The 24,014-nt window shown below is 42.1% G+C and overlaps 1 protein-coding gene across 1 annotated transcript in view; it reads left to right on the top strand.

The window, feature by feature from the left end:
- ptk7b (protein tyrosine kinase 7b) overlaps positions 1 to 24,014 on the top strand; it is an 85,365-nt gene that overhangs the window by 34,189 nt on the left and 27,162 nt on the right. Inside the window, exon 2 of the mRNA XM_015363223.2 lies at positions 22,775 to 23,068. Within this exon, the coding sequence (XP_015218709.2) occupies positions 22,775 to 23,068 (294 nt within the window). The remainder of the gene's footprint in view (positions 1 to 22,774; positions 23,069 to 24,014) is intronic.

Below are 24,014 nucleotides of genomic sequence, written 5' to 3' on the forward strand. Positions count from 1 at the left end.
TAATGTGAAGCCACAGGCACCTACATTAATGCTATTACACTGGTGTGTTACTGTGCAAATCCAGCGTTAACAACAGCAAAGCTCTGCTTTTCATTTGAATTGTGCCAAAGCTGACTCGCGGCTATGAATCCATCTCCGCCACCCCTGCTTCCTTTAACTGGCCCTGGCTTGTAAGCGTAACTGCCCCCTCAAAATGTTAAAACTGTTAAATATTCTGCTAGTCAGTGTGCTTGACACATCTTTTAGTATTTCTTCTTCTTACTAAAAGATGGAAAAACAAAGCCTTAGATTTCCTTGGTGAAAGTGGAACGCCCTCTGTCTTTTTGATGTATAACACTCCTGCACCCATGAAGAGGAGCAAGTGCACACAGCTCATCTAGTAAACGTTTTGGGTTGGGATCATTACTTGGGATTTAGATTCCATCTGATACTTAACTCGTCAGTTAGGGTAACGCCTAGAATTTGTTGTCCTGAAAGGGAAGTAAGATGAATGCCTGGCTTTGTGAAAAAAGAATTTAAGTTAAGAACATAATGGTGATTAAGACTTCATGTTTTTTTTGAAGGATCTTCAGACCTTGCTTGGCTTTGATGGAGAATATACTTGTAATTTTAGTCCCTTGATATAAAGCTTTTGATTTGGGATGGATTTTGGCCTTTAGCACTACTGACACAAAGATTAAGAAAACTAAAGCTATTGCTCTGTTGCCCTTAAGGTATTATCATTGCTGTAGTAGCCTCTGATCTGGGAAGAGATTCTCCATGACCAGGCACGCAATGTCAGAGGAGAGGTCATGTATTGGAGTGGGGAATGTAATAGCAACCAACACCCCTCCCATCATTTACAATAGGTCAGTCTTTCTACCTGCAGGGCAGGTACTTCATCACTGTGGCCTGTAGTAACTGTGACCAGTTCAAAGTAGCCATGACGCATAGATCTTGACACTTGTCTGTTTTGACGTGCAGGGCAAGCTTGTTTAAATACCAGAGTCTTGCATTTCAGCTCATTAGGAGGAATTTTAACTATCCTCCCACCAGAGTACACTAATGACAAGTCCCCTTTTGAGTCATTTTCACTTGGTGTTTTAATCTGTTTTGATGAATTGGACAAGAGTTTTGGAAGAATGGAAGCTGATGCTCTTGAAGCTCTTAACGGCTGTGTACCTGCTTATTGGCGTCACCTTAACTGGGCTTTCTTCACACCTTTGTTCCCTTCAAGATCAGGAGGACAGATATGAGCTGGTTGCTTACTAAAGCACTTTAAGAAACACCTGCAGTGGTATCTGTGGTTTCAGGGATGTGTCCTGTAGCTAAGCATCTTTGTTCCACACTTTTTACAATATGCCTCAGGCTACAGAGCTGACATGAACAACAAATCAGTTTATCTTCAATTTTCATTTTCGGACATCATAAAAAACGTAATTTCTGTGCAGTCAAAACAACAACAGTCAGAGTTTTGTAAAGCGCATTGTGCGGTGGGGGGTCTGGTGACGTGCATTAGTTAGGAAGATTGATTTGTAATTTAATTTGAGATTTCTTTTCTCCTCATGTGCTTCTTTGAAAAAGCAAGCCAGAACTCTTAATAGAGGGCACATGATTAATTTTGCTGAGCTCGGGGATATAGGAAAGTAGGTGTTCAGCATTCACCTCTGTGAAGAGCTGCTAAGAGAGAAATCAGGACAGGCTTGTGTGACCTTTGGTAAGCTAAATTTAAGATAAAAGGTTGCTTCTTTGGTTTCTTGGTCGTTTTCAAAAAATGCAAATTTAGGTAATCAAGATGTGATGCATGGTTTATGAATCCTTAATAACACATTTCTACTTCCTTTTTTGTGCATCCCTTATCCAAGACGCTAGTTGTAATTTTAGTCTTTATTTCCAAACTACACTCTGAAGTAGTGCAGTGAAATTTGAAACTGTTCGCAGGTGTTTCTTGGTTTTTGTGATTTAGAGTGAGAAATCTGATAGTATGCTCATTTACCACTGCCAGGTTGTTAAACTCGGTTTTCTGCAGTATCACTTTTTCTTTATTACGGTAAATGTGCTTTATTGGACTACATGCTATTGTTCAGTTTATAAATTATTGCCTCAAAATGAATGAGAATCAGTTCAGCTGGTGGAGCTGTTGTGTGATTGAGTGCTGATGTGAAAGGGGTATTCTGTGTCCACCAGCTTTTCTGTGTAGCATTTCTTTTAGGGTGGGTGTATAGGCTAATTCTCTGCAGCCTGTAAATGTGTTATACACCAGTAGAGCACGTGAGGTAGGCAAATTAAGCAGGATCGTCCCTTGGATTTCAGGACTGGGGTTGGAGGATGTGGTTGGGTGGCTGCTGCCTCGTGCACATGTAGGTCACGGATGACATTGGAAGTCGTGCGCCCTGACTGAAGGTAGTGATACTTGGGAGGGATGTGGTGATTGGTTATTTGTATTGATTGTATTTATCAGGGGAAGCATGTTATACTATTGTCATAGAAGACCTTTTTATTTAGCTTATGGGAGGCATAAATGCTTGACAGTATAATTATGTATGGTTATGGCAGTACCCTTTGACTATTGATGAGGTGCTCATTTGTTTTTTCTCATTGAGTTTTTCATTCCATTTCTAGGCAAGGCTGTAGGGGCATTGGTGTTCTTTGGGGCAGTGCTTCCTTAAGCCTCTTTAAACAGTAGCAAAAGATCTCTTTGCCATAAGAGCTGGCTGCATGACTTTTTCCGAGGCAGAAGGCGAAGCCCCTCCTTTCCAGTCCCCACCTGGACACAGGCCGGTCTCTCCGATCCCTCTTGGCAGTTCGGTTCAGTTGCATCAGCTCGTCTGCTCTTGGTTTCCTGCGGCGCTGGAAGGCTAAGCTGCCAGCGATGCAGCCGGGTTCTCTGTGGAATCAGCGGTCTAGCGAGGCAGAGTGCACTGTTTCACAGCAGCCAAGGGAGAAAAGGCTGGCCTTACTCTTCATTCTGAAAATAAACATGCTATTAAGTTTCCTTATACACAAAATGGTACTTGTTTTCAGAAGAGGCCGGTCAGTTTACAAGGTTGCGTGCTTTGTTTGGAGAAGCTCAAGTGTGTCCTAGGAGATGCTCGTTCTCTGTATATTTATGCATATTTTTTAGTAGTCCAGAGGGTCTTTTTTTCTTTTAAAAAAAATGCCAGTGCATTGTGCCTACCCAATTTCCAATTGCCAGCAACAGCCAACATTTCCTTCAGGAGAGAAGGAGGAAGTGCAGAGAGACCTTTCTGATTTGCAATGCGGGTTACAGGAGGTCCTGGTTGGGCGAATCCCATTAATGCCACCATTAGGCTGCCGTGCTTATACTGATTTTCCACAGACGGAGAGCTCCAGCCCGATCCCCTGTAGTACCAGGTGCTGCCGCTGGGGAAATCCCAGCCATTGGTGACACGAGCCGGGTTTTAAACCAGCAGCACCTGGCTGGCTGTCTCTTTGTAGGTGCCCTTTGATCCCATCTAGGTCTTGCCAATGTCTGCCACCTGTAATGCTTGCCTAGATGAGGTGTGAAAAGCAGTGTTTTTGGGAAAATAAACAGGATCTTGGAAGAGCATAACATGGGCGGGGGTGGAGCAGCTGTACAGGGTGTTCCAGGGTTGGGTGTTGATCCAGGTAATTGGCAGTCAGGAAATGCCCAGCCAGAGTGGTGCTCTTCTTGCAGAGCTTCTACTAACAGTAGCTGACCTCTTGTCCTTTTTAAGAGCCCTCTTTAATGAGCTATGGCAATTAATGTCCGAGGCCACTTTCTGGAGATCCCTCCATTTTGAGGGTGGAAAATGTGGGCCTGCTCTGAACAGTTTTTCTGTGCCGGGAGAAGGGTTAGGGTTAGTTTAAGTAACCCTACTTCGAAACGGTTTGCTGGCCATTGAGTTTTATAGTTTTAACGTCCTTTGTGTCTGTCAAGCCTGGCCGGTTAACAATACTGTACGTCCCTTGAGTTTATTCAGAGCGTAGTTATAAGTTATTTGAATAGACACCCTGTCAACAAAAAAAGGCTTGGAAGCCATTTAATTTCAGAGCAACTGGATTATTTTTTGGTGGAAGCAGATTGTAATCATCCTTTTATCTGGATTATATTTGTGCTACATTGAAAAGTTCTTTTAAGTCAGCGTAGCGGAAGCACAAAGAGTAACCAAGGGATATACATAATAATAATGTATCTGAAGTGCAGCACAGAATGCTGTTTTTCACATTATAAGTTTGGTGTATGAGGCTTTTGAAATATGACGTTATTTGATTCCAAGTTCAAGTCATTGGGGTCTGCCCCCTTGGACACACTTTTAATGTGAATTGGCTTTCATTAGCACTCTGATCCTTCTCCAAATTCACAATGATGTGTGGAGCATCATGAGGGAAAGGACTCTGTGGGTTTGGGTTCATTTGAATCTATTCTTGAACAGTTGTGCTATATTATTGAGTTTATTTTTATTTCGCTGACGTGACAAATTTGACTTACATTGCACCACATTGTATTAAAGCTTAAAATACGGAATTATTGGTGTTTTTGCACAGAGAGCTCTTTGTGGGGAGGAAGTTATTGAGAAGAAGAGGCTGTTAATCTTCTGTTCTCTTTCCTTTTAAAGCAGTAAGAAAACAAGCCTCTCTTTCCTGTTTCTTTCCTCCTTGAGTAACAAGATAGGTCATCAAAACTCATAATAGAGTTGGCTGATCTTCAGAGAGAGACAGTCTGACACACTAACAGCCTCATCAAGGACTGCACAGCAGTTTTGCCACTTCAGAAGATTGGTCTTCCTTCCTACCACTTTGCAAGAGGTTTTCATACGTATGTACTCTCCTGTATTAAAGTAAAGTTTGGATCTCTAAGGTTACATTTTGAGTGCTAAATTCTGGTATGAATTAGAGATTAAAACACCAGAAGTAATGGGTATTTAATTATCATTGAGTTTTCACCTTAAGAGCAGTTTTCAGGGAACATGCTAACTTGTGTGATGAGGGATTACTGTATTACTTGTATACAATGGCAGCTTTTTACCTCTTAAAAAAGCATTGCATTCTATACTAATGAGGCATTTTTTCATGTTCCTTGAGCGTCATTGAGGACTTCTTTAAAAGACAACCTCACAACTTTTCTTTTGTCTTGAAAAGTGAATTTTTTTCTAACATTAGCTGGATTCAGCTGGTTGTTAATTTGATAAGAAAATAAATCTGCACAGCTATTTTAGCTCCCCAGTGCCTTCCCAGTATATCGAATCATATCGATCAGCTGAGAAGAGTCCAGTGGCTTCACTTCCACAGTGTTTCTCAACCCTCCTTTTCATTGTGCGAGAGTTGGCGCCAACACTCACACAATAGACAGCCTTTCAGCACCTTGACGCTTCATTGTGCAGCAGATCCCTACACAGGTGTGAAAAACACCTTGGGCTGTGCTTGTAATTGCAAAATTCTTGTTCAAATGACATTTAATCCGCAGTACTATAGCAGATATCCAATAGTCTAGTTTTAAGCATTTCATTTCGCACAGTTCAGCTGTGCAATTGAGCAGATGAATTCATTCCACTTGTAAAATTAACCTTTTGCAGTTGCGCAACGCTTTTAAGTTTTCTTGCTTCAGTGCTCAAAAAGGAGGACTCTTGATGTTTGGCATTTTTTTCCTTTCTGGACCAAATCTTAACATACTTGGTAGTCTCTACTTGCAGATCAGCTGATGCCTATCTGGAGTAGCCAGAGAGACTTGATGCTACAGATACAAAGTGCTTTTTGTGATGTTTTTCACACATACACACATAAGCCTGAATACATTAACAGATAAGCCTGAAAGCCTTGAAAATCATTACATTCCCAATTTACTTGGTTTCATAGTTTTTAGAGAGCTTTTGGCCCTAACAATTATTTTTCTTTTAAGTGATTTTTGGCTTTGTTCTTCCCTGCTCATGCTTCATTTAGCATTTACTGTATTTATATTGTTTTGCTTTTTGTCATGTAATATTGATTGAATCATAAGTGTCGTCAAGATAACAAAGAGAAAAGTCCATCAAATATTCATGAAGAAGAATTATCTTGTATGGGTAAGGTTATTCGATTAAAAGCATCCTCTTCCGTTTCATTAAGATAATTTGTGTAGTAGCTGTACAGTATTTTGTTATTTGTTGTGTACTGGCAGTTTTTTACTTGTCCATGGGATTTTCCTTTTTATTAGCAGGAAAAGCTTTATTATATGGACACTGTAATATAAATCAAGACTACGTGTTTAATTTCCAAGTGAATATATGTTTGAAATAATCTGACCTGATGACAGTTCAAAACCTTACATTCATGCATGATTAAACTATACAGGAATCTCCAGACATGCAGGTTTTAGGCTAACCATTAATTAATGATCCTTCCTGATGCCCTAGAAAGACGTTTTCTTCATTGTGGTTTATTAGGTATGCCATCTGAAATGAAACACTCAGGACAATTATTTTAAATTGGAAGCTGGCTGTCTCTTAGGAAAAATGACTGTCAGGAATACTGTAAAGGTTATACAGTTTGAGAATTTTGGTCTTGTCTGGATTTAAATCTGACAGTTTTGTCCTGTTGCAGAAGAAATTTCAAGGGACAAAAGCACATCCGTGCACTAATTACAGAGCTTCACAGTGGTCTCATTAAGGACACTTTACCTGCTGTTTGTCCTCTCTGAAGTGTAAATAGGCCACCTACTGTGCAGTGAAAATGACAGAGCTTTCATTATATAGCTAAGCAACGCTAAGCAACTTAATTAAAAGTTAATGGAATCCAATTAAAATTTTGCTTCAACGGGAAGCCAACTAATTTCTACACTGTAAGAAGTTATGTAATTGGATTTATAATGAATTCGTCTGTTTTGGCAATTGTTCTAAGATTTTTTTTCTTCGTTTTTGAAGATGCTCGGGTGGTTGTTGGGCCTCGGATGTGGCGATCAGTCCCCGGCCCCCTTCTATCCAGTCGCAGCACTAGATTTTCCTCCCAGAGAAACTAATGGAAGTGCTTTGGTGCTGTATGAATCATTCTTGGCCGAGAAGGGGCTTTTTCCATGTGCTGGAGCCATGTGGTGAATAATGAGTGCACACCACACACGAGTCTTGGTTCTGCTGTGCTTCCTTGACTTGACAAGAACCCCGTCTTTTATTCCGAGTGGTTGACCCTGCAGGAGGACGTGTCACGGCTACAAGTCCACCTGCGCCACAATCCCAGCCAGGGCCTCAGCTCACTTTTAACTTCCCCTTGTTGCGATTTAAGTGTGTAGGAACATCTGCATTCAAAACACGATGTCTTGAAAATAAGTTATCCACATTACTTCAAGATTTTAGTTTGTTCCTGCCCACACATCTCCAGACCAAAATTCACTGACTGCAAGCTTCACCTCGCAGAAGGTTGTGAAGTGACTGTAACGTTGTGCACAGAATTGTCATATAGTGGAACATGCTTTGAACCAAGAGAAATTGTCAATGTGTCCTCAGTAATGAAAGCCAAACATGGGCATTGTCAGATTCACTCAACTGTCTCTTGGAATAGTTCAGATCTTGACAGTAAAGTGCTTGCAGTTTATTTTGTTTTGTAAATGCGGCCAGTTCTTCAGTGTGGCGTGACAGGGCCGCACTGTGCTTCAGGCATAAGAGGACAAGTGTGTCCTGTGCCAGGAGCTACAAATGCATTAGTGCTTTTAGTTTTGGTTTTAGGTCTCGCTGAAATGGCTTGTATGTTTTTTTTTATGTGTGTAAAAGCGGAGTTAACTTGGGAAAACGTCTTGAGAGGCTGACCTCAAAGGCCTTCAGTATAGAGGTGCTGTACTCCAATCGGGGAAATATAATCTGGCCCAGTGCTCGCACCATTAATTCTCGCTGTCCCAGAGATTCCTGGGGCCAAGGGGCAACTAGGCTCTTAACACTGAGCTCTCTGTTGCAGCAGTGTGTGTGTGGGGGGGTGCTATCTTGCAGGGATTGTTACCATAGTGATGTACAGATAGAAGGGGGGTGGCAGTAGGTGTGTTTGTGTGTGGGCTGGGTTTAGGGGCTTTGCAGTGTGTATTAATTGTTTGAGACGTATTAGAGGTAAGCGATATGGTCCCCTGCTGTTCACAGGGACTAGGGTAGAGGAATTCAGCCCTGCAGATGCAGTTGTCCCTGTTGTAGGATGAAAGAAAAAAGCAAAACTTTAAATACGTCTTCTAATGAGCACCCTCCTCCCCAACACACAACCGACCCCATTTACTGGGCCCTCCATTGAGCAGGCTAGTCTGATGGCTTTGCATTTTGAAAAGGGGGACTACAGACTTTACATGGACAAAAGACATCAAAGCTGCAGTCCATTCTTTGCAGATGAATCGCGTATTTCAGTTGCTTAAACATATTCAGGGCAGGAAACCTTTTCTCTCTCCCTCCCCCCAGGATACGTTCTTGTCTCATCCAGATACAGTATTTCCCATTAATGTGTCTAACAGATGTCCCACTACACAGGCACTGGATCACTTACATAATGGGCCTTAAATTACTTCTCCTGCAGTAGATTAACATCCTTGAGATTGTTTTGATTTGCAAAAAAGTGATCAAGGGTTAAACCATGCCCTGGTCTTTATTCTCCTGCACACTACCTTGTGTGTGTCTTAAACACACAAACAGTTCTGTAACCCATATCTTAGTGATCTTATTGGAGCTCATATAGTTTGAGTAAATGTCATCTTCTGATGGTCTTAGGAGTAGAGGAACTCTTCTCCTCCCCAAAAAGACACTTTCATTGAGTCCATGCAGTCCCAGACTTCAGCTGCAGCTCTTCAAAGAAAAGCACATAAGGCTTTTAAACGTAAAAAGAAGTTAGGCTGTGGAGGATGTGATTGAGGATTTATTTTTTTAGTTTCCTTCAGCGTAATGCTCTGGGATGTTCTGAGTCTTCCTGTCTTGGTAAGGGGGAGCAAAATGTGGATTAAAAATTAGTCTGGAGTTATAGATGGAAAGCAGAATTGAGGAGTTTAGATTTGTTTGTTTGCTGATGAGCTGATTGTAGGACATGTCATTATACACAGCTGTGCTTTTTGCTTTTGTATTCTTTAGTGAGGTTACTAACTTTTTTAACCAAACATGCCAAACATCATTCCCACTGGTGGCCTGGAGAATAGCCAGGGAATTTACTGGCATATTTTGAGAGAAGTACCTTGCTTTAGAGGTACAACAGCAGTGTGCTCTCCCAGGATCTGAACCCACAACCCTCTGATCTTGTTTGAGCTCAAGACTGATGTGTTTTTTCCTCTTCGGTATTTGTTTAGTATGGCAAGTCCCTTGCGTGTCATGTGAGGAAAGATTTCAGCCAGCAGCCATATCACCCTGCAGCTCACAACTGGCAGCCCACTGAAGCTCAGCAGGTGTGGGCCTGATCAGTACCTTGATGGGAGGCCTGCTGGGAAAAAGTAAGGTTTCTTCTGGAAGCGGTGTTAGTGGGGCCAGCAGGGGGGTGCTCACCCTGCAGTCTGTGTGGGTCCTAATGCGCCAGTATACTGTAAACAGGCGCCATCCTTCAGATTAGATGTAAAACCGAGGTCTTGACTGTCTGTGGTCATTAAAAATCCCAGGGCGTTTCTCGAAAAGAGTAGGGGTGTAACCCCGGTGTCCTGGCCAAATTTCCCATTGGCCCTTTCCAATCATGTCCTCCTAATAATCCCCATCTGTGAATTGGCTTCATTACTCTGTTCTCTTCTCCCCACTGAGAGCTGGTGTGTGGTGAGCATTCTGGCGCACGATGGCTGCCGTTGCATTCACAGGTAGGGCTGCACACTGGTGGTGGTGGAGGGGATTCCCATTACCTGTAAAGTGCTTTGAATGGAGTGTCCAGAAAAGCGCTATATATGTGTAAGCAATTATTAATCATTATTTCTGTGCCATCAGTTAACTTGTGTTAAAACTGACGCAAATTGTACATATTAAGTTGCGACAGTGTTTACAGAAAGAATTGCTTTATTTTATTTTGTAAGTCAGCAATGAACTGCTAAAAGCACCATGCTTTGTGTAAACCAAGAGTAGGATATTGAATAGTATTTGGCCTAAGAGTGCTTTATCACTACAGGTATGCTTAATCACGGTATTTAAGGTATGCACGCAGTTCCCGTTATCATTTTTAAACCTTTATCGTATAAACATACTATGTACTATATTCCATATCTTGCTTTCCAGTTTGTGGGTGTTTTAGCTGAGTATATAACAAGATTGTAGTATTTTGAATAGAAGTGGAAGGGAGGTTTTCCCTGTTCGGTTCTCTGCGTGGCTTTATGATTTTTCACTAATTGGACAGGTGCCTGAAAATGCATGGGGAGAAAAAAACATGCTGAATTTGAACCTTTTTTCCCCCACTGGTTTTAATTGCATGCATATTTATTCCTGGAATGCTTGTGTTTTTAACGCTTCTGCTTAAAGTGGAGTAAAGCAGGCTTGTGTTGGCTTGCATAGAGCCTCACTGTGGCAGCGTGTTGAACTGAGAAGCCCTGCGGTATTCACCCCTTTGTTCTATGGCAGCGATAGTCCTTCAAACAACTGTGCCAACAGCATCTTTCAGCGCGAGTTGCAGCCAAACAATAATTTCAGTATCTTCCTCTGGTCTCCCTCTGGGTGACCAAAAACAACACTTTGTAAAATCATACATTGTTATGCGAGAGGAGAATCAGCAAGGTGATTGGCGAAAGAAGGGGTAAACTAGGATAAGTGTTAGACTTATCATTCTCCTTAATAGTGCTGCTTCTATGGTGGAAATGCTAATATTCCTTTTGAAGTTACGGAAACATGTTGGTAATGGTTCACTCTTCCAGAGTTATTCTCTTTGTCTGAGGAAGCCTATTGATCACTTTCCTACCACTTCTGTCAAAGTATTTTTAAAAAGCGTACTGTGGTCTTTTTTGTCTTTCACACTGACGGTGTTGCCTTCACAGGCACTGATGTCCTTGGGTTGCCAAGTCAGTTTGAGACCTAAGGCTTCCCAATGGCAGACACTCAGGAACTGTTAGCTGCCCGGCAGAATAATCAAAGTTTCTTTCATTAGACTTCCTTCAAGGCTTTCTGCTTGTCATCTCATGCTGTTTTTAAAGCACGGTTTCTTTCTCTGTCGGTCTTCTTCTGTATGATAAGGTACATTTGCACAGTCTACATGTGTAGAGGAGAGTTATTCTTGCAGAAGATCCTTGTTCAAGTTATTAATCTTCAGATCACCTTGAAAACTGGATTGCATTCCAACTGAAGAGTGGAACCTCAGAATCTGAAGTACTGGCACATTTACACTGACAAAACAATGGACTAGATCGCTCACAGAAAGCATGGGCTTTGATTTTTAATAGTATACAACTGATTATTCAAGTTAACACTTAAACTTGGCAAAGTGACGAAACAGATCATACATGGCATTTCAGAATTGAAATGCATCGGAATACACTGGGTGGCCAATTAAGGATTACTCTTTGAAACATATGTAGGGTGTGTCAGACTGAGATTGAGTATTCCTCTGAAATTTAGCCTTTGATGTTGACTTACCTTTAGATAATAAAGTGTTCAATCTAGCTATTACTTGAAAAAATGATGGCCATCTCTTCCCCAAAGTGGATGTTTTTCTTTTTATTTATAGAATCAGTGTGGTGACGATGCACATGCCCTAATTTTACCAGACGTGCAGTGTAAAATAACAATTTAAGCCAGCTTCTATTCTTGTAATAATACCTCATTACAGTGGGTTGCGGTTCTCAGGTGTTGGAACCTGAATAAACCAACTGCTTGGTCTCCGTGTTCACCATAAGATGTATGATTACAAAGTTATTCTTCAGAATTTAATATCTCGACATGCCCCACAGCATGCCCTTTGTCTGCAGCTTAGCATTGAGCTGTGATTGGGGTCCCGACGGCTTGATTACTGAGGGGGGCGTTACAGCTCTCGGGCCTGGCAGCACACGTGTTGCCAAATGAGGTTGCGACCGGCTAGCAAGGCAGCATGTGTGCGCGTTAATTAACAGCACGCAAATGAGAGCCCACACATCAGCCACGTACGGCTTCCTTCAGAAAGGCGCTGTGCTACAGCACCGCTTGGCTTCGGCTGCTTACCGCAGATACTCTTTACATTAAGTATTGCTGTGTGGAGGAGGAGTACTGGTGATCCCAGACCTCGGGCAATGTAATGTGACTCCCGGGGAGCAAGGGAGAGAATCCCACAACACCCTAATCGTCAATCTTGGAGATGGAGGGGTTTTACAAACCGTGACAAGCCATTGCAAAGGACTCAAGTTTAAATTTCTGCTTGTCTCTAACCCTAAAATAGCCCTTGATCTGAGTGGTGTTTTACAAAGGAGCTCAATACAGGAAGGATAAATCCCTGTCTTCAGGCACAGCTGTCCATAGCTGTTTTTTTTTTAACATCCTGGTTAATTTTATCTCCAGCCCATGAACCCGTTTTTTGTTTGCGTCGCGGCTCCGGGCGGCGAGTCCTGTCCTTATGGGGGAAGGAGGAGGATGAGCAGAGCAGCTGAGTCCTTCACCTCCCGAGACGCTGGCCTGAGAGCCGAGTGTTGGTGCCGACTGGAATCGTCACGGCAGGCGCTGTTTCAGTGAGCAGGGACCTCACCATCTCCCCTCAGTCCTCTCCAGCTGTGCACTACCGCATGGCGAATCCCAGCCGCTGAGTTTTACACCGAAAATTACAGGAAGATAAACATCAAGCCTTAAGATGAAATGCTGAGTCTCCCACATTTTTGTATCCTAGAAACATGCCCGCTAGGGCTGAGGCTTGAGCAGTAGTTCCTGTCTCCAATTTCTGCTGTGAGGCTGTTGGCCGTTAAGCTTTTACTGCTCTACCTGGATTAAAGTTAATTGCTCTCACCCCCTCCTAGGAACATAAAAGATTACAAACACAAGAGGTCATTCAGCCAATCTAGCACATTTTGTTGTGAAGTTTATTGCTTTCAGGATCTTGTCCAGACATTTCATGGTAGAAGTCAGGGTACAGACCTCACCCCTGACACCCACAACCCTTGTACCCTCTAAGTTATTAGTAACAGATTCGGGAGCCTACCATTTCCGATGGTGTGAGTCTCTGTTGTTGTTTGGGTCTTAAAAAAAAATAGTTTGAGAGAAAAGGGTTTTTGTCCTCAGTTAGGATCTATAATGTTTTATTATTTTTTCCTTGGTCCTCTCCGTTGCTCCTTTGAGTCGAAGGATATTAAGAGGTGTTTAAAATGATCCCCAAGTTTTTAAGAAATGCCAAGCGAGGTGCCTTTTTTTTATTATTGTTGCTATTAAGTGCCGCATTAGAACGAATAACTCTCCTGAAGGACTCCCTTGAAAAAGAGTGCGGGTGAATCCTGGCGAGCTGGAGTGCTGATGGATAAAGACATGGTTGCCATGGCATCAGAACCGTGCGGCTAGCACTCGTCTTTCTGGCAGAGCTTGGTCTCAAGTGCAGGCTCCCCTGGGAGAAGGGTGAGGAACAATGGCCCGAGGAACAATGAATAATTTTATTATTGTTCTCGGTGGTGAGGGATACAGGCTGCGGTGATTATTACTGGCAAACCAGCTCTGCGATGACAGGTCGCGGCCATCCATAGAACGGCATGAAAGTTGTCGAACCTGTGACATAATTACTCTAAACACACAAAGCCATTTAGCTTTATTTAATAAAGCTTTTGGGTAACGAGAGGGTCTTAAGATGTTTGTGTGAAAATGACTGTCAGGATTTATATTCTTATGGCTTGTAAAATCCAGCTACCGTCCTGTTCAAATTTCGCAAATCCCATGTGTAGAAACATACGGAAGATAATGGAATGCTCGGAACCTAAACCTCGGCTGAGCAAAGTGTGTGTTCAGCTTACGTGAAATGTGTTGTCAGTCAGTTTTTGGCTTTGAGCTGTCAGGGCATGTTCTGTTGCATCAGTCACCTCTGACACATGCTGTCAGTAATGGCACAGTGGCAGGGAAACCTCGCATGATCCGTATGTGTATTCTGCACTCAAATGAAAGTACGCTGTTTCTAAGTGCCACTGTGTTAGCAAATGTAATATCGAATTGTCCAACTGGCCTATCTCTGTTTTTGCCTACTGCCTTTTTAAGTTTAAGAGGAAGGAAGATTTAACTGAAACAATACAAAAAATGTCAAACTCAAGTTTCATTTAAGACATTATTTCACGTATCACCTTGGGTACAACACATATTGGCGAATGGGAATGAAGGAGTGAAGAAGCATGAAACGCAAGCTGGCAGAAAAGCCTTTTTGGAATGACAAGCAGTCACTGGTTTTGCTTTCCTTGTGAGCCAAAATATCTATACAGCAGGGAGAAAGCACACTGCAGTGCTTTGAAGTCTAGACAAGAATATCACAGCTTCAGTTATCAAACGCTGCTTTTAACATTAATAATTGAAGTTTAATCCAATCGTACTGATACGAAGACATCAGTTGTATAAATACTCTTTGCATGATAAGATTTTTTTGGGGAGGGGGAGAGCTGAGTAGAATTTTGGAAGTGATTTATCTTCTCAGTTCTGCTGTTAAACTGCACAGACGACTCCCAGAGCTCTGATGGCTGTGAGCAGCTTGGGAAAAGTGGAAGATCTGTTTTATCAGTTTGAGGGTCTAGACAGGAAGTGAAAGACAAGCCTTCCTGCTGGGAGAATGCTTCCCCAGAACTCACGTGCTGCCTTTGGAACTTGATGAACTTTCTTTTCCATTGATTAGGCTTGTGGTTAGTGGCTGTTTGAACCCATGGGGTTTGTTCTTTCTTTTTAAAGTGGTGCATTTTCTGAGAATCTATAGAGTGCATCAATTTCATTATCTAAAATTAACCTTTATTCTTCATTTGAATTTTGCTGCTGGAATTGGTTTTCCTTGGGCTGAAAGTTGACTTTTGTGAAAAATGGATTTCTCAGACTGTTTCTAGTTGGTTCTTGTTCTAAATTCAATGTAATAATTTAGAAGGATTCTTTTTTAGAAAGCAGTGGGTGTATCATGTGCATCTTAAGGTAAATACATTCCAGGTTACACTAGAAATTGCTGATTCTCCAGAGATGGACAACGAACAGCTTGCACTTTTCTGAAAGTCCCTTTCCTTCTGCATGGGGGAGGTGGTGGTGGGGCAATCTCTGTCTGCGTTTGATTTATTCATCATTTCCATCTACCTACCCAGGCAGCTTGAAAAAGGAAGCGCTCTGATGGGATTTTGAAACTATAGCCAAATGCTAATGTCAACCTTTTAGACTGGAAGCGTTAATGCTCAGAGTAGCGTTTAGTAGTTGAGTAGTTCTGTTTCACAGTTTCAAGAATCACTGTGCTGGATGTGTTCCTTTGATTTGCACAAGGGTTAGAAGTAGTGGGATAGGTATGCTAACATATGGATGTATACAATATATTCTTGAATACATTATTGTGCATTATAATAGTGTATTAAGTGATGAAAAATCAGTATTTCTTCAAGGGCCATTTTTCAACAGCAAAAGAGAAAGAGTAAACCTAAGACACCCAGTGCTGGTCTTCTGACTTGAATCAAGTCAGGTGACAGATACATTGAGTTTATTTTTTAACTCTTAATGTTGAAAAATGGCCTTTGTTAAAACACAGAAGTGGGTACTTCTATAGCCTGCAATCAGTTGCATGAATTGAATGCAGTGATATTAAAAATATGACATTTTCTTACATACAGAAACCCATTCAGAAATTGGAGATAGTCTGCTTTACTGTTTCAGGCTGTCCTTTCAGTAGCCAATGCACATACTTGTACATGTTGAAAATAAAACATGGGGGAGGGGTTTATAAGTAAATTAAAATTGCAGCAGAATTTCAAGGTTCTTTTCTACATTCCAGTTTTTTCATGCTTGAATCTGAAGAGGGGAGGGGATGGGTGTTGGTCTTTATTCTCGTGAAAGTTAATCTTGATCCCACAGCAGGCAAGGACACCAGAGGCTCTCTAGTCACGCACTGGATCTGCAGTTGCAAGTTGCAGTGAGTTCACATCTGAACTGTGAGGTGTGCAAATGGTGTGTTTGTTAGGAATTTGCAATTAGCTTTGAGAATGCTGTACAATTACATATTTACTGCCTAGATTAAAAACCAGCTGTTGTAACAGCTTTGCTGGAAGGCTGAGCAAATGAAAGCACAGGCCCGTGTGGACATCCTTGGGGTGTTAATGAGCCGGTATGCAAGATATAATTTCAGCTGCAGTCTTTGTCCTTCTGAAAAACCACCTGTTACTGCACTTCACTCTGCTTTCATTGATGCCAGGATTAACTGTTTGTGGGATTTCAAAAATGGTAATAACTTTAGCCCTATCACTACATTATCTTATCAGTTCACAAATTTTGTAATTCTCAAAAACCTCTACTTCTAGCAACGAGGCTTTTGTTGGTCGTGGCTGATCCACAAAATTGGCATTGATTGTCTGCCCCAGATGTGCTTGGGAGAATTTAGCACAAATCTGACATTTTAATTACCCAGAAAACGTGGTAAAATGCATATGAATGTTGTACCAGGCAGGAGTCTGAGGCTGGCTGGCTTGGACTCCTTTTTTCAAGAAATTAATGTTTCTAGAGCTGATATGAAGTGTGCAGATGAAAACTGGAGTAAGTTGTGCTGTATGGTCCAGATCAGTTTATTGCATTGCAGACACTTTCTTATCATATGCATTAATTGGGCTTCCCTGTAATAACCGTTTCCCCTGGAGGAGCCTTGGACTGCTCTGATGCAGCTTTGATAAATGACAGCTTTCCACGTACTTGGGAGCGTTCAGCTCTCTGTACACAGTAGTAGTTACCCTTTTAGCATCTTGAAAGCTGCGCACAGAGATTTCAAGGCTTAAGTTGCTGTTTGATCTCTTGATATTTGGAGCCATCCTGCTACACAGATTAGCAGCACTTGCCACGTTTTTTGATGTGTGAAAGCAGCAATCTGTTTCATTGAGAGCTCATTAATAAAACAAGAAGAAAAAGCTTCATTTTTAATGGTAAACTGTTGAAGGCTTTGAAATGTTTGAAACTTCCCTGCGTGTATGCTTCCCCTTGAGCTTTCTGCACTTTTTTTGGGGGGGCGGACAACTCTTTTCCATTATGAGAGTAATTAAAAAACCTTGTTTGTTTACTTAGTTAACAAAGATGACAGTTAAATTTCAGGTTAGATTCAGAAGTGTGACATTTTTAGAAAAGAATGATGTCTCGCCGAGATAACTCCATCCCTGTTTCTACAGGTTCCTTCGGCTCCTGTGATCCGCTTGCGTAGCTCTGGGAATTGTTCAAGAAGCTCCCTGGTGCTTGACAGGGACTCTGCCAGTCAAGTTTAATTTGAGAGAGATCTGAGCAGCTCCAAGCCCCCAGCCTTGTTGCGCTGTGCGTGTGCAGTAACTGTCACAGTGCTGTTGAGTTTGCTACACCCCCGATTTCTCTATGTCTGAAAAGACATTGTCAAGATCTTGTTTTGATAGATTGTGCTAAGCATTACAGACCCTTCAACTGCATGAAGCTAGTTCTATATTTTAAAGCTTTCCTCAATGAAATTCTTCTGATTTTTTTGGCAAAATCAGGGTTTGATATTACGCATAGTCTAGCTTAAGAGAATTTCCTGCTTGCCTTTTTTCTGTTATGTACCATGTCTTTTCATATTTGCTTTTCTATGCTCTGAATAAATAGGTGAAAGTTTACGATAACATCTCTTGCTTTAAGCAGAGTCTGCACATGTCTTAGAACAAAGCATTTGGAGAAACTTTGGGTCGCGCACAAAGCGGCTCTCTTAAAATGATTACCTAATTAAAAACTGTCATTTCATTCAGACAATCTCTAGACATCCTAGCCGCCACCACAGCAGACAGATCTACAGCGAGCACAAGAAATGGCTCTGTATCAAAGTATTCTGTGTACAGTGTGCCAAGAAGTCTGTGTGCAACAAAAAAGAGACATTTTTCTTTTTCTGGAAAGATCAAATAGCTCACACTTAAATGCATTTATTGGTCTTTTCCATGTATAAGATTCTCAGGGTCTATTTACCGAGTTATATTCTTCTATCTACTTGCATTTCTCCAGAAAGGGTTCTGCCTGACTGAGCAGGTATGTCGGGTCTGTTCACAACAAGTGAGCTGAAACCAGCAGGAGGAATTCCTGATGAGTATTAGAAAATCAAATACCTAAAATTCAGGTTAGTTAGTGCACATTTAGTTATCGACCATTGTTATTAATTGAAATCCCTGTTTGATTCGGGATCTACCGCATTCATGAAATTAATTGAAATGATTTATATTACCATTGTACATTGTATTTTTTAAACCTCTCTGTTGTTGATTGGAGACCCATCTCGGTGATAAATATCATAAAGGATAAGGTCTTCAGTTTTTTCCAGTTAGTTTAATTGTAACTCTTTCTAAAGCTGTCCTAATGTAGCATTGTATTAAACTCTGCATGTCAGTGTGTTGTGTTACCTCACTGTCACATCCATTATACTTAGAAAGCAAATATAAATGTCAGACTTCAGCTTTTTAAGATGCATGCAGTGTCAGGGCAGGAAGAAGCCAAAAGTGAGAGAGCTGATATTGCATGATTTCTTTGCATGGCTACTCTTCTGGGCACTCTCCCCTGTCAGGATGGAATCCCACTTCAATTGCTCTCACTGTATGTCGACAGCAGAAAAAATCATTTTATAAGCCGGTTTTGCTGACAGCAGAAAATATGGGAAATGTTTGCTCAGGCACATTAGCCGAAGTGCTTGAAAACCTCCCTTGAAGTCCAAGACAGGCACAGGAGGATAGGCATCTACGGCTATCGGCTGTAATTTAATCTTTGACCTTTAAGATATCTGTGTCAGCAAGCTGCATAGCATGTTAGAGACATTTTTTTCTGGCTATGTTTGTTTTTCAGAAATGCCGGCACCTTGTCTTTTTTCCTGTTTTTGCAAAAGCAGTGTGCCTTTGAGTGAAATCAGCTTTGTAGTAGTACTTCAGCACAGTTGTGCTCCAGTAAGGCAACAGGATCCAGCACGCCATTGTGCCAGAGGAGCTCAAGGTCATCTGACCTGTTGGACCCTGTATTGAGATCACTTTGCTGAAACGAATATTTAGTATACCTCTTGGCTTTAATCTTATTTCCATTGTGACGGTCCTTGATGCAAAGGGGACAGTAAGTTAGAGAACAGTTTGTCATATCTCAAAATTATGATAGAAATTGAAATAAAAAGCTCCTCTATAAAGAATGTCAATTTCTGTTTTCTTAACGGAAAGCAGTTTTCTATTATGAGGTTGTGTCCCCAGGCTGCTGTTCCCCCATTAGCTTGCTCCTTCAGGAGAGGGTAGCCATCTGAACCACTTGCAGGGATGATGGTCTCCTGGACCTGTCGAGATAGGAGACAAATGAGGATTCTCCTGTTCCTGCCTGGATCACCTTGCCCTGAGCATGAGCGTGGACAGAGCTCACGCTCCTGACATGACATTCCCATTAAGAAATTGATGGGTATTTCAGGATTTAGCACTATTTTTAGAGATCTGGGTTTACTTGCACGTGTATGGGAAAACAAAGGCCAGAGAATGTTTATTTGCATTCCTCGCAGTCGCCGAGTAGTGTATTAATGGATAAAAAAGCAGCAGGCATTTTTTGTTGTCATTCTCACACAGATGGACACAGCCGATTGGGATATTTGTGCTCCCCAGGGTTTTGAAGGGTAATTATTACTTAGCTTCATGCAGTGTTGACAGGTTCTAAAGACGTGGAAGAAAGAAATTCTGAAGGTTAAAGCCTGCTGAGGGGTGTGTGTGTGGGGACGATTTTCAGCAAGTGAAGTATTACCTTTCCTGAAACAGTTCCTTAATGTGTGCAGTGGTGCCTGTTTTAACCCTTGACTCCTCAGCACTGACCAGGCCCCTGTGTTCAGTACGTCTTGGGGAGCCACCTGTCTCCCCTCTTGTTTCATCTCATTACCCTCCTCTAACAGGCTAGTTTATCATGTATTCTCTCTGTCTCTTACCAACCTTTTGATGTGCTTTCAATAGCTTAATTAACCTAAGACTTTACTACACAGGGCTGCTGTGTGAATATGCCATTGCACATTATTTTCCAATAAGAAGTACCAGCAGTTAATTTCACAGTGCAGCTTCTTTTATCCTTGTGGGCTTACACGTTTTATTTTTACTCAGGAACAGACAATGAGAATGTTCAAATGCTTATAATTCTGTTTTTTAAGTATCTGATGTTTTATTTATTGCTTGAACATTTTCAGTACAGGTTATTGTGAGGAGCCACAGAGTAGATCTTATCAGAGTTTTGCTAATTAGAGTAATAGCTTCTCTGCTGTATATCCCATTCTTTCTAATTGTTTAAGATGCCATTGATGTGCATCATGGGAAGTTTCCATCATGGTGTCTATGTGGGCCTAAATTAACATTTAGGTAAATTTGGCAGAAGAGTATGTAGACATTAATGACTCTTTCACTCTGACTCAGCTGTGGCCCAGGGCTCAATGATGACCTCTGTATTGCTTTATATTTTATTTTGTTTAAGCTGTTTTTCACTGGACGGTACATTAGAAATCACTGTGCATGTTTGTTTGGACAAAGATTTAAGTCAAAATGGACTAGATGGAAACTGGCTGTGCTAACTATGAATTTTAACAACATTCGTTCCTTGTTGTTTGGAACAAGATCCATTTTGTCTCTCTCCATTCCACTGTTTAATGTCTTTCAAAGCACATAGGCCAGTCTATCAATGTCCTGCTCAGGCGCGGTTCCTTGTACTACTTTCCCCCTTCCATTGGGGTTTGTTGTACCTTTCTCTCCCAGGCGAGGGGCACAAGACACGGCCCTTGTTTTATTCTTCGGCGCAGTGCATGTCCTATTCACCGTGTAGGAGGGAGAGCCGTCCCAGAATCTGTAGAAGCAGCGTGGGGTGAAAGGTGGAGAGAACAGTAGCTCACAAGTGAAGAAAAGGGGCTGTGCCGCCCTTCAGGTTTGCATTTGCAGAAGCACACTGACAGGCAGGGTCAGGGAGTAGACCCACACCCTTGTGCAGTCTTGACCTCTCCTTCTCCGAGAGACTTTCTCTAAGGCTCTGCACCCAGCCCGCAATGCGCCATGGCTAATATATAGACTTTGCTTTGTAATGCAGTGTGGCCATAAGCTTTTGGTTGAAGGAATATTCTAAAATGGTTTTCCACAAACTTGAGGCTTCTTCCCTCCGTGTATGAACAGCACTTGCACAGTTGGCATGTGTTGTTTTTCTGCTTGTGATCTTGGTTGATTCTTTCATTTGTTAATCACCACGCAATCAATAGAACACTGCTGAGCAGGTCTTCTCTCTAACTTTTTTTCTTAAAAAAGGCTTCAAGGTGTACATTAGTCTGTGTGGGAATAGTGTTTTGTTGACAGAAGTGATCAGTGGCTGTCTTGTAGCTGTATTGAACTATCTTATCTGTGTGGCTGCTGTGTTGAGATACTGTGCTGAAGGCATTCTTTTAAAAAAGAATAGCAATGAGCTGTCTGAGCTTTGTTGACTGGTCTTTTTCTTTTTATGAGCCCTACAGTAACCTGCCAGACAGCTCTGTTAGAATTCATTTATTCACGCTGGTTTCCCGAGTGTGTTGACAACAAGAAGAAAGATTCCAAGTCGTATGCTGATCGTGTATACGATATATTTTCCTAATTGCATACGTTTGACTTGCAAACTCAGCTACCCGATTAAAAGAATTTTAAAGTATATAGTGCCTTTTTCCACATTGAGCTGCTGCTTTAAACTTTATTCTCAACAGCATGAAAATTGCTCTTTATGAAATAACACATGTTCGTCTGTCAGTCAGCACAGGGAAATTTCAACCCACTGATTTATCTTCAGAATCTAAGTACAGGAGGCACGACGCCAGCTGCCATCAACAGCTTGCTTGAGGTGTCTTAAACCCAGCTGTGCAGCACAAGAAACAATCTGAAAGGGGAGAAGGCCCGTCAAGGGGGAGTTAGAGCTGTCCCCCAAGTTTTTTAAAATTGATTCATTCAGAGCTCTTGAAAGATGTCTTGTTGGCTACAAGCTTGAGTTTGGAGGAACAAAGGACATAGCATAGGTGCCCACCCACCTTCCCACCTTCCTGCTGGCCTCCTGGGGGGTTTGGATGTCCTCCCCCCCGAGTCTAAGCATTTCCCATGGGGGAAGGTTTGATGATCTGCTGTCCGAAGGTCAGAACAAACCCAAGCCAGTGGTTGTCTAGGCTCCATCTTTAACGAAGAGTTATAGCACTGTTGGAGGTGATGTGAGATGGTAATGAAGGACCGCTTTATCTTTGGCATGACGTTGATGCTCAGTGTCTGTGATTTTTGTGTTTAGCTAGGGCTTTGCAGTGGTGTCCGTTCACAGTAACACAATTATTAAGCAACGAATATACAGAGCCTATTAATGCCCTAGACATTTGCGTTCTTAAACCTAGCTACAACATAACAAGCAGTAATTAAGGTATAAATAAGTCTGTCTCAATACAGTGAGTGCCCTCTTAGACCCCGTGAAGCTGGGAAAGATCGTAGTCTTCACAAGAATGAATCCAAAGTGATTTTAAGGATTTTTCAGAATTGGTTCGGCTGTACAAGAAAGGTGATGTAGAAACTAGCCAGTCATTTCAATGGGCCTCTTCTGGAGTGCAAATTAAATGAATATATCGAAGCAGCACAGAGAAATTCAAATCAAATCTGAGGGGTTCATGTGTGTTCACAAGCGAGCACAGTTTACTGTTGGGCTGCATCTGTTTTGACTAAACTCTCCTTTCCATCTGTTTGGTTGATTATTATTTTGCGTTTTGGCTTTTCACTGAGATAACCAGCCTCTCTGTCTCTGTCCCCCGTCTCCAACAGTTCTGTGTGCCGAGGCATCCTTCTACTTCACCAAGGAGCCCAAATCCCAGGACGCGCTGCACGGGCGCAGCGCCATGCTGCGCTGCGAGGTCAGCAGCCCCGCTGGGGTGCGCTACACCTGGCTGCACAACGGGGAGCCGGTCACGGACTCGGACCGGCGCTTCCAGGAGGGCAGCAACCTCAAGTTCACAGCCGTGGACCGCCGCCTGGACGCCGGCAACTTCCAGTGTGTGGCCGTCAGCACGGTGGGCGGCGAGGAGGCCCGCTCCACCAATGCCTCTTTCAACATCAAGTGTGAGTCCCTTCCCTCGCGCCGCTCTGCCCTCCCCCGCATGGGGTGCATTGAGGGCGCATTGCATGACTCTTCCTGTCCGCAGTCCGCATTTCTGTGGAGCGTTTTCCTTCATGAAAAGTCCCACTGAACGGAATTCAAATTGGGCTCCCTGTTGACTGAGGCATGTACGTAGTGTGCTGAAAGAACCGTGCTCTACTTCGTTGTGTGATTTTATTAGGGGAAAACACTGGTAAAAACTGAAGGTCCAGGGTATATGCGGCCATATGGTTTGATTCAGATGCCACCTGAAGAATAGCCCTTTTCTTCAGCACATTGTATGGCTCATGTAGGGAGCACTCTGGTGCTCCCTCCCCCCACCACGTTTGTTTTTTAGGCAGCTTTATCATTTTTTTCAAATCATTGGAATACAACTTAAGGTTACCAGTAGGTGAAAGCCGATGTGTGAACCTGCCAAAATTTTATTTTTTAAGATTCCTCCCAAACTATTCTTTTTTTTAATAGTCTGCTAAGAAATAACCTGGAAGTTTGTGATTTAAAAGCAAAAATAAAAGCATGTGTTTTGTCCCACAGAAATCCACTACCACCCATTCATGAACAGTACCTGTAACAGAGCCCGTAAACATGTGTAGTACACAGATCACTCTTCTGAATGATCACAGCTGTGTAAGGTGGTGGAACCTAGCTGTTATGTTTCTGAAAAGCGCTCACATTTGTTGCGTAGGCTCAGTCAGGGGAGTGAGATTACTTGCTTTCATAAATATATCATTAAAGTAAAATTAGTCTCTTTGAACACTGTCCAAACTACGTAATGCTGGCCATCCAACTGCTTATGTATTAATCAAGTGTGAACGGCTCTCAGTGCAGCACAGGGAATGCAAGTTGTAGTTCCCTTTTCTAATTATGGTGTCCTTCCGCTGACCTCAAAGGAGTCATATTTTAATATAC

Source organism: Lepisosteus oculatus, chromosome 17, assembly GCF_040954835.1.
Source record: "Lepisosteus oculatus isolate fLepOcu1 chromosome 17, fLepOcu1.hap2, whole genome shotgun sequence".
NCBI classification, from domain to species: domain Eukaryota; kingdom Metazoa; phylum Chordata; class Actinopteri; order Semionotiformes; family Lepisosteidae; genus Lepisosteus; species Lepisosteus oculatus.